Source organism: Cricetulus griseus, chromosome 7, assembly GCF_003668045.3.
Source record: "Cricetulus griseus strain 17A/GY chromosome 7, alternate assembly CriGri-PICRH-1.0, whole genome shotgun sequence".
NCBI lineage: Eukaryota > Metazoa > Chordata > Mammalia > Rodentia > Cricetidae > Cricetulus > Cricetulus griseus.
In genome coordinates, this window is record NC_048600.1 from 75892203 (window position 1) to 75909688 (window position 17486).

The 17486-nt window shown below is 39.0% G+C and overlaps 1 protein-coding gene across 1 annotated transcript in view; it reads right to left on the minus strand.

Moving 5' to 3' along the window:
* Positions 1–259: 259 nt before the first annotated feature.
* The window catches only part of Akap10 (A-kinase anchoring protein 10), a 53707-nt gene continuing 36480 nt past the window's right edge, over positions 260–17486 (minus strand). The window contains exons 11-15 of the mRNA XM_027427225.2: positions 16347–16456; positions 12457–12539; positions 5885–5937; positions 5234–5329; positions 260–1650 (exon numbers count right to left, since the gene is read on the minus strand). Of these exons, the coding sequence (XP_027283026.1) occupies positions 1645–1650; positions 5234–5329; positions 5885–5937; positions 12457–12539; positions 16347–16456 (348 nt within the window). The 3' untranslated portion in view covers positions 260–1644. The remainder of the gene's footprint in view (positions 1651–5233; positions 5330–5884; positions 5938–12456; positions 12540–16346; positions 16457–17486) is intronic.

The following is a 17486-nucleotide window of genomic DNA, read 5'->3' on the forward strand; positions in this document are numbered from 1 at the left end:
TTTACTCTATGATCTTTATATTGCTTTTCACCTCAAAGTTTGAAGCAATACGAAATGGTAAAAGAACAAACCGAGCCATCACAGCACATATATTGATAAAAACCTCTCACCTATGCCTATGTCCAAAGACAAGACTATGTCCAGTGGTGGATCATATTCTGGGGTTTTGTAAAGCAAATGGAAATATTAGGAAGGGTCAGTATATTTCAATAGAAGAGCCATAAATGCCATGAAAGCAGGAAGTTGACACCATTTTAAATATAATTCATATATATATATTTAAAATCAAACACAATTAAATAGAATATGGTTTAAGTACATGAATACTTCAGAATAACAGAGGTGGTACATAGTACCAAAAACTTATACACAGCCTTTTTGCTTCTTCTGTTGATAAACAGTGTGCCTCTATACAATCAATATTGCATGAAATAAATTCTCTATTCATTCAAGACTTTCCCAAGGACAGAGGTGATTAATAATTATATATATACACACACACACACACACACACATATATATATTCTTTTGCAAACTTTGAGCAAAAGCAGTAACACCTAAGAAAACTTCCTTTCTCTCTAAACTGTCACACACAGGAAGCACTGGCACCATATGGCCAGGGGAGTGTGCTTGCCAACTAGGTGGCCCTGCCCATGCCGTGCCACAGGTGCAAAGCCAACTAAGCAGCAGGGCAGCGAGTGAGTTTCCTACTGTCTGAAGACAGAAAGGGAAAAGGCGACTGCACAGTTCCCACTCACAGTGAAGACTGGGGAGACACTCAAAAGCGAGTGTTTCTTTCCCCACCTTATTAAAAAAATAAAATCTGAGAATGTGTTCCGAGTACCACATGGGAAAAACTGGAGTGATACTTAATTTTTTTCCATGTGTATTCCGAAGAGGGAATAAAGTATCTGAAGCATGGCATTCCTATGGAGGAATGGGTCTTGATGCTCAAAGTAAACTAAATCTGCCCTTTTGCTAGTAGAGGAGAGACTAGCTTTAAGGATATAACATCACAGGAGTGAGTGAAATGTGAAAATCATGTTCTGTCACCCAAAAGAAGGATGATATCACTGAGGCTTGATCCATAACTTGCAAGCTTCTTTCTGAATTAATGCCTCTGTGAAGGAAGACTACAAGGGATCGTCACCTGCTCCACAAGCTGCTGGCTCACACTGCCATTTGGAGCTGCATGCTCCTGGTAGGACTGACTCACCTGTGAATTTTAGGACAAAAACAAGCACCTCTGTCTCATGCTTCTGATACTGTTAAGGATAGAGCCTGCTACAAGCAGGTGGACCACACACCAACTCACGCTTCTCTGCCTCACACAGGACGTGGTCCCTGTCTATTCCAGTGGGTAACTCTCTCATAGTGGGTTACAGATACTGGAAAACTAATTGTCTAATAATGTCACCAATACCACTCTGTATCTTGTGACTCACTGTGTTACCATTATGTGCATCTATGTCTACATTTAACAACAGATCTTGGACTGTCTCTCGCACTCTTTCTTGGAAACAACAATGCTCTAGCAGTGGAAAGAAATGCAGTGCTCCATTGTCATCGGCTGTGTTGAGGAATCCAACCAAAGGGAAAAGTTGTTATTTTTCAAAATCATATTTCCTTATTTCTGGTTTTGAGTCACAGCTGGGAAGAAAGAAAACAAAAAGAAAAAGGTTAGGTACTATCTTGTATTTGCGAGGCAAAGTATTAACTATCGTGAGCTATCCCTAAGTTAACAGGAGCTTCAAGAAGCTAAGAACTTGCTTTTATTTTCTGTCTGGGCAATGGTTATTAGAATGAAACCATTCACTTTCCTCTCTGTGTGAGTTCGTGTATATGCGTGTGCACTTGTATGGAGGCCAGAGGTGAACTTTGGGTGCCATTCTTCAGGGCCTATCCACCTTGTTTTCTGAGATGGGGACTATAACTTGCACCTCTTGCTTCACTTTCCCAGTGCTGGGAGTGCAGGTGCCACCACTTCCCAAATGGTAATCCCTTATTTTCCCTTAATCAATCTAATTAGACATTTGCCAATGATCTTTTAAAAGAGGTTTTCTCTATTTTTCACCCACATTCTATGTAACTCAGTTATTTCTACTTCCTTCTGATTCCTTATCATTTTATTTTGAGTATGTGTACCTCTAAATATGCATGGGTATTCACCAGCCCTGGAAAATGTGTAGGGGTCAAAGAACAAGCATCAGGGGATAGCACTTTCTTTTCACTGTGGGTTGTTAGGCCAATGCAGCAAGAGTTCCTCCCCTTTTCTATGTCTGAGAACTACTTCAGCAATATCCCAAAATACATTGCTTCCACATTAATTTACTCAAATATTTTCTAACTTGCCTTTTGATTCTTTTTGGATTTAAGATGTTTTATGCCAACTTGACACATATTAGAGTTATCCAGAAGGAGGGAACCTCAATTGAGAAAATGCCTCCATAAGATCTTAATTAGTGACTCATAGGAAGGGCAGAGCCCATTGTGGTTTGTGGTCCTGGGTTCTGTAAGAAAGACTGAGCAAGCCGGCAATGGTGGCACATGCACGCCTTTAGTCCCAGCACTTGGGAGGCAGAGGCAGGAGAATCGCTGTGAGTTTATCAGCCTGGCAGCCTGGTCTACAAGAGCTAGTTCCAGGACAGCCTCCAAAGTCACAGAGAAACCCTGTCTCGATCCCTCCCACCCCCTTGGCAAAAAAAAGAAAGACTGAGCAAGCCATGAGAACAAGCCAGTAAGCAGCATTCCTGAATGGCCTCTGCATCAGCTCCTGCCTCCAGGTTCCTGCCCTGCTTAAGTTCCTGTCCTGACTCCCTTCGGTTACCAGTGATGCAGATGTGTAAGCCAAATAAACCCTTTCCTCCTCAACTTGCTCTTTGGTCATGTGTTTTATCACAGCAGTAGAAGCTTAAACTAAGACAAGCATCGTTTCATCTTCAAGTACTTGGGGGTGGGAGGGCAGGCACCTCTTCCACCCGTATGTATGTATGTATGTATGTATGTATGTATATATTTATTTGTAGCTTAATTCCTGTTTGGTCAGAAAATAGACTGTAGGTTTCAATCATTTACAATTAATGAAATTTGTTTTATGGCTGAGGATATGGTATATCTTGGCAAATGATTCTTGTGCACATAAAAATTGTGTATGGTTGGGCTGAGGAGATGGCTCAGGGGGTAAAGTGCTTGCACTAGTACGAGGACCCAAGTTCAGACCCTAGCACCCAGGTAAGTCCTGAACAGTGGCATGTGATGGGGAAGGCAGAGGCAGGAGGACCTCTGAGGCCTGCTGAGCAGCTGGTCCAGAAGAATCTGTAAACTCCAGGGACAGTGAAACACCTTGTCTCAAAAGATAAGATGGAGAGTGATTGAGGAAGACACCTGATGTCCAACTATGGCCTCTATATGGACATACATGTGCACGTGCATGCACACACACACAAACACACATGCACATGCGAACACATAAAATAACATAAAACAAAAAAATTTAAAAATTTCTAGGAAAAAAATTCATCTAATAAGTGTCAAGATTTTTCCAATTAAAAAAAAGCCTATTTGGGTTGTTTGTTTTTATTTTTAGAATATTATTATGTGATCAAGCATTGTTTGAGCTCCGGAAAGTACAGGCTGGTTTTAAATTCATGGTCTTCCACCTTCAGGCTCTGGAGAGCTAAGAGTACAGACAGGTTCTACCATCACACCTGGCATAAAAGAATCTTAAAATTGATTTCAGTTGTTTGGTCACTGGAAATTAACTCTCTCAGGTTTTGTTTGGTTTATTAAAAAAAAAAAAAAAACTAGTTTAACTTCACTTACCAAAAGATACCTTCATTGTTTGACTTTTACTTATTAGGTACTTTTTCTCCTGCATCTCAACTTCTTTGTGGCTCGAATATTTGTTAGATGGTATCACACTGTCCAATACCATTTGTTTTATTTATTTTTAAAAAATATTTCCAGTCTTTTACAGTTTGTCTTCATGTAGGAGTGAATGTTTTCTTGAGGTTCTTAAATGGCAACTGATTTCATTCAGTGTTATTTTTCACCTCTAATGTTATTTATTTCAAGAACCTTGGTTTTTAAAACCTTTTATTTCTCCCCACTATATTGTTTATCTTGATATTCCTTTTAAATTTTATTATTTTAAATATTATTATTCAATATTATTTTGTGTGTGTGCGCATACATGTTGTGTATGGGTGGGTCAGTCAGTTCTCTCTCTCCACCTTCATGTTATGTTCCTTTAAAGAAGGCTAGCTTTGTTTTGGCATACAGTTGAATATAGCCTAATACTTTCAAACTGCTTTTAAACTTTGTTGAGGTATATTAGGGCTGACTTAACTCCAATAAGAAGACAATAACCCCCAATCCTCTGTCTCTTTGTATATTACTGTGGCCAGAAGGAACATCAACTACTCCTAGTCCTGTTTTTTGGGTATCATTCAGCATCTAACTTTGGGGGTTTGTTCCCTTAAGGATCGTCCCAAGTATCCCTACAGCTCTTTTTTCTGGACAGTGTCTCCTTTTCCGATGCCCTGCCTCATAAGTGCTATAAATAACCACATCAAGCTTTTTCTCTCTAAACTTTCCTTTCATATCTTAGTTCATCAAATCTCCTGGGTTCTGTTCAGATTCTACTGCTTTCAAAGATTACACTATATGGAAACCTATTTTGTTTAGTTCATCAGTCTTGCAGTTCCTTATGGTGAAAGGTGATTCCTTAACTACTTCAGAGGCAGATATACAAGTATCCGAGTAACCCCCCCCTCCCCCCCGGCGTGTGCATGCGTGTGCTCCACAGGCATCAGATCTTGGTATTACAAGTGGTTGTGGATTCAGGGAACCAAATTCAGGTCCTTAGCAAGGACAGTATACTCTTAACAATAGAGTCCTAATTCCAGCTCCTCTTTTTTCATTATTAAAAACTCAAAATGCGTGTATAAGTGTCTATTCATTTACTTTACAAAAGCCAGTTCAGGGACAGAGACACAGTTCAGTTGGTGGAGCGCTTATAATATTCACAAGGCTCCCAGCACCACATAAATCAGGTGTGATGGCACAGCCCATAATTCTAGCAGTTGGGAGAAGAAAGTAGGAAGATCAGAAGTTCTAGGTGCACATTAGTCATAAGACTTTGAGTCTAGTCTGGGGTACATTAAGACCCTGGCTCAAACAACGTCAACAGCTAAATGATGAAAGGCTAATTCAGAACAGAAGTCATCTTTACCTTTGTAGATTTCTCTAGTGGTTGATCATAGTGTGCCTGCTGCATAACATCACTCACTATCATTTTAGCAATCTTCCAAGCTAGTTCCTCTTGGGCCTGAAAGAAGTAATTCAAACTGTTGGTAATGACCATTCATTAGGAGGATCAAGATGCATATAACCAGTCTTCTAAACACTTATCGTTTGCATAAGAAGCACTTTCCCATATATCAAAGAATCTGGGCACCTCTGGCTGTGATATATTAAATTGTCACTCACTGTCTCACAGAGTCAGCTACTGAGCAGCCAACTTCATGACTGCTTTCTATCCTTGATAGTCAAAATAGAACACTTTTCTTTTTCCACTTTTATCTCTCAATGTACTTAACTAATCCAAAGGCAAGCTTCCCCTGCTAAAACCACAAAAGAAACTGGCAAAGAAAACATCTCAGATTTTGTCTCTACACTAATGAACTGGTAGTGGTTTCAGTGGCCATAGTCTCTGAAGATACTTCTTCTGTTAACACCGGGCAATTATTAAATGCTAAGAGGAGCCTTTCTTGTTACAACACTGATGTGTCCTCTGTGTAACAAGAAACCCAAGGAAGAGAACATGGAGCCTTTCTTAGTAGGGTAGGCCTTCTGCTTCTATAAGGATATATTAAAGATTTACCTCATCAGTATTTCCTTGCACCCACTTCTTCATAGCTTGTGAGAACATGAATCCTAGTAAACAAAGTCACAATGAATATGGATTTAAGTATAATTTTACATTAAAAATATTATTAGGAAATAATGTCACTTAAACATGATATTCTTTCCCAGTGTCCCATTAAAACATTAATAAAGACAGTTTATATTGCTTCTATAACAGTGTTTATAATAACTGTGAATATTGTGGTTTAAATTCTGAAGAGCTGTTTCAGAGTTCTTTTCTTCTACTCTTCTCACCAGATGAAGAAGGTTAATGTTAGACTTGTAGCTAACATTGAAAAACAAACAAACAAACCCTTAATCAATATAATAGTTGGTATAAGAATCTACCAACATGGGCTGGAGAGGTAGCTCAGAGGTTAAGAGCACTGGCTGCTCTTCCAGAGGCCCTGAGCTCAATTCCCAGCACCCACATGGTGGCTCACAACCATCCGTTATGAGATCTACCCTCTTTTGGTGTGCAGATATACATGGAAGCAGAATGTTGTATACATAATAAATAAATAAAATATATAAAAAAGTTCTTGCCTCTTCATAAAAAAAAAAAAAAGAATCTACCAACATATCAGCAGACTGATGGATAGACTTGTTTTTCTCCTTAGTATGAAAAGACTCTCTTCTTTTCCTTTTTCCCTTCCTTCCCTTCTTTTCTCTCTTTCTCTCTACCTCCCCCCCTCCCCCCCGCAGGTTTCTCTGTGTAACAGTACTGGCTGTCCTGGAACTTGCTCTATAGGCCAGGCTGGCCTTGAACTCAGAGACATGCCTACCTCTGCCTCCTAAGTTCTGGAACTAAAGGCATGCACCACTACCACCTGGCAGTATTTCTTAGCAAACAAACAAACCAAACAACCAACCAACCAACCAACCAACCAAAAAAACCCCCAAAACTTAGGAAATTATTTATTTATTTATTATTTATTTATTTATTTATTTATTTATTTATTGTAGGCAGGAGGAATCAGAGGGTAACTTAGAGGAAATGGTTCTTTCGTTCCACCATGGGTGTCCTGGGAACTGAATTAAGGTTGTCAAATGTGGCCACAAATGCCTTTACTCTCTGAGTCATCTCTCTAGCCCCAGATTAATTCTTAAGATAGGATCTTAATTAATTCAGTAACTGAGATGAGCCTAAACATTCATGAAAAATACAAAATCAAGATATTTTTCCTTCAGTAATAAAAATTACTGAGAATTCTTCTTAAAAAAAGAAAGAAAAAATTGCCAGGTGGTGGTAGAACATGACTTTTAATCTCAGCACTCAGGAGGCAGAGGCAGGTGGATCTCTAAGAGTTTGAGGCCAGCCTGGTCTACATAAGTAATTTCTGGGACCGGCAGAGCTACATAATAAAGACTCTGTTTCAAAACACAAAACAACAAAAGGATTTATTTATTTGTTATTACGTGTCTGTACATGTGAGTGTAGGATCCCATGGAAGTCAGAGCACTGGATCCCCTGGAGCTGGAGTTATGGTGGTTTTGAGCCACCCCATGTGGATGCTGGAAACTAGATTACAGTCTTCCAAAAGACCAGCAAGCATTCTTAACCACTGAGTCATCCATCCCATTCTCCATTTAAGGTTTTAAACACTAGTCTGACCATCAGTTATTGCCAAGCAGAGTCAATAAGCCATATAGTAAAATCTCACACAGCTGCTGAATTATGTACTTACTATACTACTCTCCTTCAACTGCTTGACTTTCAACCCTCAGTCTGGACTCCTCCTTCTAACACTGCTAACATCTCACTTCAAACCCCCTTCTTAGTGCCAGTCCTACAGACCGACCGTCTTCTTGATAGCTCTTTCCAGCACTGTTTCTTTCAAATTTTACTGCCAGAGAAATACTTCTGGCCAACAGTCAGCTTTGAAACTTGGTACTATAGAGTTCAGAGTTCAATCTCCTTAATGAGGCATAGAAGGGCTCTCCCAAAGACAGGCACAAGGAGGGGTGCCACTGGAGGGATGGATACAAGCTCACATTTTTTTTTTTTAAATTTCTTCTTGTTATTGTTTTAAGAGTTATTATTTTTATGTTTGTTTGTTTTTTGAGACAGGATTTCTCTGTATAGCCCTGGCTGTTCTGGAACTCTGTAGACCAGGCTGTCCTTGAACTCAGATCCACCTGCTTCTGCCTCCAGACTGCTGGGATTAAAAGCATGCAGCACTACCACCCAGTTGTTGTTTTAAGAAAAGGTTTCTCTGCGTAACAGCCCTGGCTGTCCTGGAACTCATTCTGTGGGTCAGGCTGTCCTTGAACTCAGATCTGCCTGCCTCTGCCTCCCCTGGAGCTGAAATTATACACGGTTGTGAGTCACCTGCCATTGAATGCTGAGAACCAAACCTGAGTTCTCTTGCAAGAGTAGAAAGTTTTCTTAACTGCTGAGCCATCTCCCTGGCTATATTTTGAAATATAACTTACTTCGTTTGCCTTGAAATAAAAGTTTTTACATTTTCAGAAACCTTTAAGATATTCACAAGTCTTTTTAAAATTAAAAATATAATCATGATTATTACTACTGGGGGCATGGATGTGCTATGACCCAAGTGTAGAGACCAAAGAAAATTCTGTGGAGGTAGCATGGGTTCTGGGGACTGAACTCAGGTTGCCAGGCTTGCATGGCAAGTACCTTTACCTCCTGAGTCATCTTGCCTGCCTCAGGATCTTTCTTAAAACACAATCTTTTTCTCTGTGCTTTATTACCAGGGTTTCAAAAGCCGAATCAAAATTATAGGCCAGTAAATGACAAAAACTCAGTCAGATGTACTCAACAAGGAGTCAGAGGAAGGAGAGCTGAACTACAAAAACTCTTGCCAAAGGATATTCTGAGTCACACCCCTGGAGTTGCTATTTGTGAAGACAGTGTTACCTGTCAATCTTGACAGAATCTAGAATGCCTTGGGAAGACCTTCCCACTGAGGGTGGCACCATTCTCTGGTGGGAGCTTTGGACTCTATAAATGATGAAAGGGAACTGAGCAATCACAGCATTTATCATTTTCTGCTCCTGCTGTGGATCTGATGTGTCCAGCTGCTTCACAATCCTGCCTCCTCGAGTTCCCTGCCATGATGGATGGTACTCTTGACTGTGAGACAAGAGTAAACCCTTCCTCCCTTTAAGTTGCTTCTGTTAGATTATTATATTACAGTAAAACAAACTCTTCTATAGTTCTTTGTTTTTGTTGTTTAGGAGAGAATCCCATGGTTTTTTAGAATTCAAAATTTTCCCATTTTTTTCCTCCTCCTCCTTTTTTTTTTTTTTTGGTTTTTCAAGACAGGGTTTCCCTGTGGCTTTGGAGGCTATCCTGGAACTAGCTCTTGTAGACCAGGCTGGTCTCGAACTCATAGAGTTACGCCTGCCTCTGCCTCCCAAGTGCTGGGATTAAAGGCGTGCGCCACCACTACCACCACCACCACCCAAAACAAACTCTTAATTTGCTAAAACCAACCTCTTGAGCCCCCCATTTCTTCATTTGTAGAAAAGATAAGTATATACACAGATGCACCATCTAAGAACTATATAAGCTGAACATTCCAGTAAGTAGCCACTATTTAGGGTCTGACCAGGGAGGAAGGACTTCTTTTGAGTATCTATAGACCAAAAGCTTATATATAGATAAGAAAACTTACATATCCATGCAAAAGGCAACAAGTTTAAAATTGACTGTTTTTGAAATAAAATACAGCCCATGATTTATCACTCACTTAATGGAATTTAAAAACTAATCTACCAACAAATGTTGACTAATATCTGCTAGGCACAATTTTACAAACAGGGAATATATTCCAAATAAAGATATGACAATACTCTTGAGTTCATTCACAGTGATAATGTAGTAGTTACACAAGAGGAAAGCTATACAACAGTATGCTGGCTCATGTGGGCAGGGAAAGCTTGTCTGAAAACATAACACTGAGATGAGGAGGATCCAACCATTGTATACAGACCACAGCAGAGCAGCAACTACAAAAGGCCCTATAAAGGGAGAATAGCTCAATGAGAACGTGGCTTGTGAAAGAGAGTGGTTCAACGTAACACTACAGAGGCCAGAAGGAGCAATCATAGGTTCCAGCAAGGAGGACAGATTTAATTTCAAGTACAGTAAAAGCCAGGAGGAAGAAATAGGGTGGATGATGAAGCAGTAACGTTTGGATGTGACACCTTGACCATGTTGTATTCTCTAGTTCAGTCCTCAATTCTTGTTTCACAGTAGAAGACAAGGGGAAAATGAAAAGAAAAATCTCACACCCCTCTGTTTTGCATGCTTAATTGCTATTAAGTTTTCTGTAGATCTTTTCAGGTGGTATTTTAATATATAACTTCAATATTGAGGCTGGCCTCAAACTCACTGAGATGCACCTGCCTCTGCCTCTGCTTCCCAAATGCTGGGATTAAGGAGTGCGCCACCACACCAACATGGAGAGTCTTTGAACAACACTATTTACAAATATTTCCTACAAAAATGTATAATGTCCAGTTTACAAGAAATGCCAAGGAGAATAAGCTGAGTAACATAATTAGGAAAATCTAGGAGGGAGAGAATTCTAGAATTACTCTGATATGTTTAACAGGTCAGAGGCCTAAAAAGGAACTAAATTCTGGCATTTGGCATAGTGCTTGGTACTCAGATAACTGAAGTATTTCCTGAGGGTAACAATCAATCTCAATGCTGCTGTATCACTGAAAACCATGTGACTTAAAGAGCCATCTTGACAACCAAAGAAGTAGCAGTGGGCACAGATGTGCTTAATCAAATAGCATAAACTACTAGTCATAATTTCATATAATGTATCTTGATTAAAGTTCAAGTAACAGGATGGAGAGTTGGATCAGAGGTTAAGAGCACTTGTTGCTCTTGCAGAGGACCTGGGTTCAGTTCCCAGCACCATATCTGCAACTTCAATTTCAAAAGACCTGAGCCCTCTTCGGCCCTCCATGGCCATGGCCATCAGGCATGCAACATGACACACACACACACACACACACACACACACACACACACACACACACAAATCCCTCAAAGTTTATATTATATATAAACTTTAATCTTAACAGATAGAACTGCTGGCAGAGATGTAATCTGTTGTCTGCTCTTCTACTAAGTTCCTAACTCATGAACACCATCATTCCTGACTTAGACACTGACAAAAAGCTTCTCTATTTCTCTTAAACTGTTGTGCTCTATTTCCAAATGGCTGTCAGAACAATACCTTCATCAAGTCCTGTCACATCACTTCTCTAATCTAACCTGCCATGAGTTTCCATCAGTCTCTAATCTTGGCAGTGATCCTCACCACCATCTACCACTCTTTTAACTGCCCACTCTATTCCACACACTGGTCTTGTCCCTTGATCATGCAGGATGCTCCAATTCAGTCCTCTACTCCTTCCTTCAGCTTAGACCCCGCTGGACTGAAATACTGCTTCCCACTTCTTTGACAATCCCTTATCCTGCATTTTACACTCATAGCTAGGTATTAAACATATGCATAAGCTGTGTTTATCTGTTTACTGTCTCCTCCACTGTCACATGAATTACACAGAGAGAACAGTACCTCTCTTTTCTCCTAGGCACTGAAAGTGTCATATTCACAGTAGACACCACTCTTCAGAATGAATGGCATGAAGAGACTGAATAATTAGGATGAACAGAAACAGAACTCAAAAATCACTTCCTGGCTATGGGCACAGCTTAGTGGTAGAACACTGTTTAGAATGTACCAGGAACTGGAAGTAATTCCCAGCACTGAAAAATTGTTTTACATTTTTCTTTACTTTCTTTATTTTTCAACCAAACACCTTAGACATCTCTGATGAAGCAGGAAATTAATATGGGTAAATAAGGTCAACTAGAAAGCAGACTCTCTTTGTTCTATACTACTTTAATAACTTTTTTCGTTTAAAATACCTATCTGACTTACAATTCTTTATCAAAATATTAATTGCATTAAGGCTCAGTGAGTAAAGCACTTGTGCAAGTATGAGAACCTGAGTTCAATCACCAGCACCCATGTGAAAACTAGGTGTGGCAGTGTGTGAATGCAATCCTAGAGCTCCTATGGTAGAGTAGAGAGGAGGTGGAAACTCACTCACCTTTGGTCTAAATCTTAAGGCTTGACCAAGCCATTCTTCTATTGACTGTTAGACAAAGGATTGGGATTTCAACTTATTATTCTCCATACATATTCATAATAATTCTCAGTAACTGAGGAAATTTAATAAACTAAAGGGTCATAAGATCAGCCACAAGGCCAACCTGGACTGGATGTATACCTTTAAATAAAAAGGAAAACATTATATCCCTTCCTGTTAAACCTTCTGTAGTAGCAAAGTCCAGTTTAATAACTTTTTATTTAAAGGAAGAGATTTTGTAGAGGCATGGTCACAAAGTCCCACACTAAGGTATATCTATAAACACAGAGTAAAATACCTGGCAGTTACAACCACTTTAAACCTTAAATAATCCTTCCCTTATAGTTAGTATCTAATGTGAGCAAATGTTCAATATAAAGAATAAAAAATACTGCATACAACCTTTCGATTTCTTTACATCAGGTTCAGGCTCAGATTCTCGGATGAACTGCCCCAAGTCACTGACTCTTCCAAAGGACATCTTCCTAAACATGATGAGAAGAAGAATATGATTACTAAAATTCAATACCAAATTTAAGTAACTCATCTGTAGCTCAAAAGCTGGAAACACAATTCATAGAAATTCAAGTTATTCAAAGTGAGGTTTATTTGCAGTAGAATCTCTTTTCATGAAGATAATCTCTAATGGAATTCATTTTAAAACCTTCAAACAGGTTTATTTTATAAGTAATTCAAATTCTAAATTTCATACAAAGAATAAGCACAAGACTAGCCAAGACAATTTTGCAAAAGAAGAAGCAAAAAAGTCTGATTCGATTTACATGATCAGAATATATGATAGCTAGGGTATGAAACTGTAGTTCTGTAGTATAGTGTGTGCTAGCACAGACTCGGCCCTGGACTCAATCCTCAGTACTGAAAACAGAGCAAAACTAAGACAATCAACCAAAACTCTCCCTTAAACTCATGAATGAAATCACAGAGTGTAATATCAATAATGCAGAAATGAGCAGAGGAAAATGTACAATACAGTGTAACAGTGATGACTTGAGCAGGAAGGGGAGAAAAGAATCACTTGTGAGTGATTAAAGGGGACAATAAGCTTATGTGCACTTATTGCAACAAGCTCATTTTTAAATTATTTATTTAGGGTTTTTGAGACAGGGTTTCTCTGTGGCTTTGGAGGCTGTCCTGGAACTCGCTCTGTAGACCAGGCTGGCCTCAAACTCACAGAGACTCACCTGCCTCTGACTCTCAAGTGCTGGGATTAAAGGCGGGCACTACCAACGCTTGGCCCATTTTTAAATTTTATTTGCATTGGTATTTTGCCTTCATGTATATATGTGTGTGAGGGTGTATGTCTGTGTGAGGGTATCAGATCTTAGAGTTAGAGACAGCTGTTAGCTGCCAGGTGGGTGCCGGGCATTGAACCCTAGGTCCCCTGGAAGAACAACTATCAGTGCTCTTAACCACTGAGCCATCTCTTTAGCCCTAGCTCTTTTTAAATTAAAACAATAACTACTTATCTGTAATTACAATTAAAAAAAAAAGAGAAGCATATATTCTGGTATCTACGTATTATTTTACTTTGGGAAAGGTGTCTTGTTTTACAGACATTCTTTCTAGGAGTTCTCCTCTTTTATATGGCATGTATGTATGTTAGTATATCAACATACACAAATGTATTTACCTTAGGAAAAGCTTCATAGGTGCTAAAACAATAAAAACTAAAATAAACAATGAAACCTTTAAAGATGGAAGTTAAAAAATCATTTTTCTTTTCTAAGCCATTTTATACATTATTTTAAAAAATATATACTTACACATTAAAAAACTAAATGAAACATTTTGTAACTGACTGGTGGCTTTTTTGTTTTGTTATTTTCTTGAGACAGGGTCTCTATGTAGCCCTGGCTGTCCTAAAACTTTTGATAGAGAGATGTGCCTGCCTCTGCTGTAATTAAAGGTATGAGCCATCATGCTTGACTACCAACTGACTTTTTCTTTTGTTTTTCAAGACAGGGTTTCTGTGTGTAGTCTTGGCTGTCTTGGAATTTACTTTGTAGACCAGGCTAACCTTGAAATCAGAGATCTGCCTGCCTCTGCCTCCTGCGTGCTGAGATTAAAGGTGTGTATCACCACTTCTTATGTGAGGGTCTAAGTAAATGAATGGTTCCATGAGAGCAAATTTCATCTTTGAGGAAGAACTCATTTGGACTCTGTCAACCATTTTTTTCTTTTTAAAAATGTATTATGTGTATACTTGTTCATGTGTGTATGTGTTTGCATGAGTGTATGGAGGCCAAAGGTTGATTTTAAGTATCTTCTTCAATTATTCTTCACCATATTTATCATTGTCTTAAATTTATATTCAATGTATTTACTTATGTAATTGCAGGGGGAGTTCATACACCATAGCATTTGCATGGAAGTAAAAGGACAACTCACAGGAGTCAGTCTTCTTCTACCATGTGGTTCTCAGAGACTAAACTTAGGTGGTCTGGATTGGGAGCAAGCAACTTTACCTAATGAGACATCTCACTGTCCCCATCCATCTTATTTTTTGAGCCAGGCCTCAAAACTTAGCCGAATTTGGAACTTATTGATTCAATTAGATTGGACGGACAATGAGCCCCAGGGATCCTTCTGCCTCTCCAGTCTGAAAATACAAACCCATGCCTGAGGCTTTTTATGTAGGTGATGGAGGTCAGACTCAGGCCCATATACTGGCACAGCAAGCACTTTGTCTACCATTTTTAAAAGATTACTATAATCATTAAACATTCTTCAAAAGCTAGGCAAGTAAGATGGCTCAGTGGGTAAGGGTGTTTTCAGCAGCAGGCCTGGAGACCAGAGTTCAATCTCAGAGAATGGCGAAAAGAGAGAACCAACTCAACAAAGTGGATCCTCTGGCCTCCACACCTGCACCACACCATGTGTGTCCACATATACATATCCCATAACCACACATACGCAATTAAAAAAAAAATTACTGTAAAGCCGACATAGCCAATGTGCACTTTCAAAGACAGTGCGATTAAAGTTTTTGTTTTCCTCAAAGTTTTTTCCAGACTTCTTAGCCATCCAAATGCCACTGTTAATTTCTGACAAAAGAATTAAGGCATGGTGAAATCCCTTTCACAAACTGTTAAGATCAAGTACAGCACAGGATAAGTAATCAAATCTATACAAGTTTATTGTTCACTAATCCACACTTAGGGTAGGGTAATCACACACACACAGAGTAATCAAATTTATATAGGTTTATGTAACCATCAAACCACACTTAAGAAGTTACTTTATGTGTGTCTAGTAAATTTTAGTAAGTGAAATATCCTATTATCTCTCCATTCTAGGCTCAAAAAACCCCACCAAGTTCATTCTCAAATACAAAGAAACAACTTAGTTTCTTAAGTAATAGCTATGTAACACACAACAAGTAAGGTTTTACTTTTTAACTTTATGTGTATTTTTATTTTTACAATCCAGAGTTTAAAACAGCTAAAATGGCCAGACATGGTGGCACATACCTCCAATCCCAGCATTCAAGAAGCTGAGGCAGGCAGATCTCTGTAAGCCTGATGTATGTACTGAATCCCAAGACAGACAAGACTACATAGTGAGACCCTGTCTCAAAATAAGTAAGTGAATAAAAAAACCAAACAGGTAAAATGTAAACTCATTGGAATGTGTAGAGCACAGTATGTAACTATGACAATCAATCAGGTACACCGTAGTGGAGAGATGGGTGGGAATCAGGTACACAGGTGGGAATGATGAGTACCAAGTGCTTCCTAGACATCTGACACTATTTTAAGTGCTTTTCATGTCTAGTAATGCCTTTTAGCCTTTATGCCTTTTAGCAATTTGCAGTATTAAATACAAAACACTAATAGGTGAAGTAGCATGCCAAAAAGTAGACAGAACTGAAAACTCAAGAACCACCCCCAGAGCCTTCCTTTAAAATATGTTTTGTATTTTGTTGTTATGCGTGTACCTGACATGTGTGAATGCAGCTTTACATGTGGCAGGGGCATGCATGCAGTGATCAGAGGAAACTTTGGGAGGTTGATTCTCTCCTTCCAACATGGGTCCAAGAACTGAATGAACTCAGGTCTTCAGACTTGCTGGCCCAGAATTCATTATGGAGACCAAGCTGGCCTCAAATTCACAAAGATCCGCCTATCTCTTGAATGCTGGGATTAAAGGTGGGCCACAATGTTTGGCTTCCTTTTAATCACTGTATTATTATACAGTATATAAAAATGCTGTGTATTTAATTTTTTTTAATTTTTAAAAGATGCTAAACTCTACATGTGTGTTAAGCTTACCCTGCGTATGTCCGTTGATATAAAGATTCTGGATCCAGACTTGCAGCATCCACAATTATTGCTTCATCAAAATTTTTCAAAATTTTAATACTGGCTTTTTTCACATTAGACTACAACAGAAATTATAAAACTTGTAGTATATTATTGAAAACAAAACAAAGCAAACCAGTCCTGAGTTTGGAAGATGAGAGATTAGTGTAAAGTTGTTTCAAATACATTTGTTTTATCACCCAACTCCTTCACTGAGGAATGTAACAGTAAAGATTCTGAAACATTGTCTACAGCTACAATGAAAGGATGAAAGCACAAGACCAAAATACCCAACATGCATTTATGCATTTGCACACCAAACCAGTCTTTCTAATGACCTACACTGCAGTGCATGCTATCCTCAGACATTATTTTTCCAACATGTAAAACTCAGCCATCCAGGCATTTGCATGTTACCCAACTGTTAAACACAATACCCAAATTTTAAAGGGTAAATGAATGCTTTCAATTTTCAGTGAGGCTGTGTGTAAAAAAAAAAAAAAAAAAAAAGATAAAGCACTGCATCTACAGTAACTAAATACAGTCAGTTCCCCTCCAGTATGCTAATTCCCCCCTCCCCAAAAAGACTAAGCAGGTCAGAATTGGCGTTTTTTTGTTTTTGTTTTTTTCTGAAATATAGAGCTATTGAGTTGACTCAAAAATACAAATCTTAGAAATGCCATTATGTCCAGATGGTGTTGGCGCACACCTTTAATCTCAGCACCCTGGAGACAGAGGCAGGTGGATCTCTGAGAGTTCAAGGCCAGTCTATTACACAAGGCAGAGCTGTTACACAGAGAAACCCTGTCTCAAAACAAAACAACAACAACAAAATGCTGTTATGGCAGGCTCCCATGTATGCGAAATGACTTGCCGTCAACTAAAAATGGAACACTAGAGTATATTAGAGGAACTACATCACATCTATGAGGCACTTTTACTCAGTGTGATGGTTAGTACTGTCAACAGGATAAAGAGTCACCTAAAAACAACAACAAAACAAACAAGCAAACCAAAAGCTTCTAGCACATGTATGAGGGGTTATCTAGATTAGGTCGAATAAGGTGGCAAGACACCCGAATAAGGGTGGCACCATTCCAGTGGACTGGG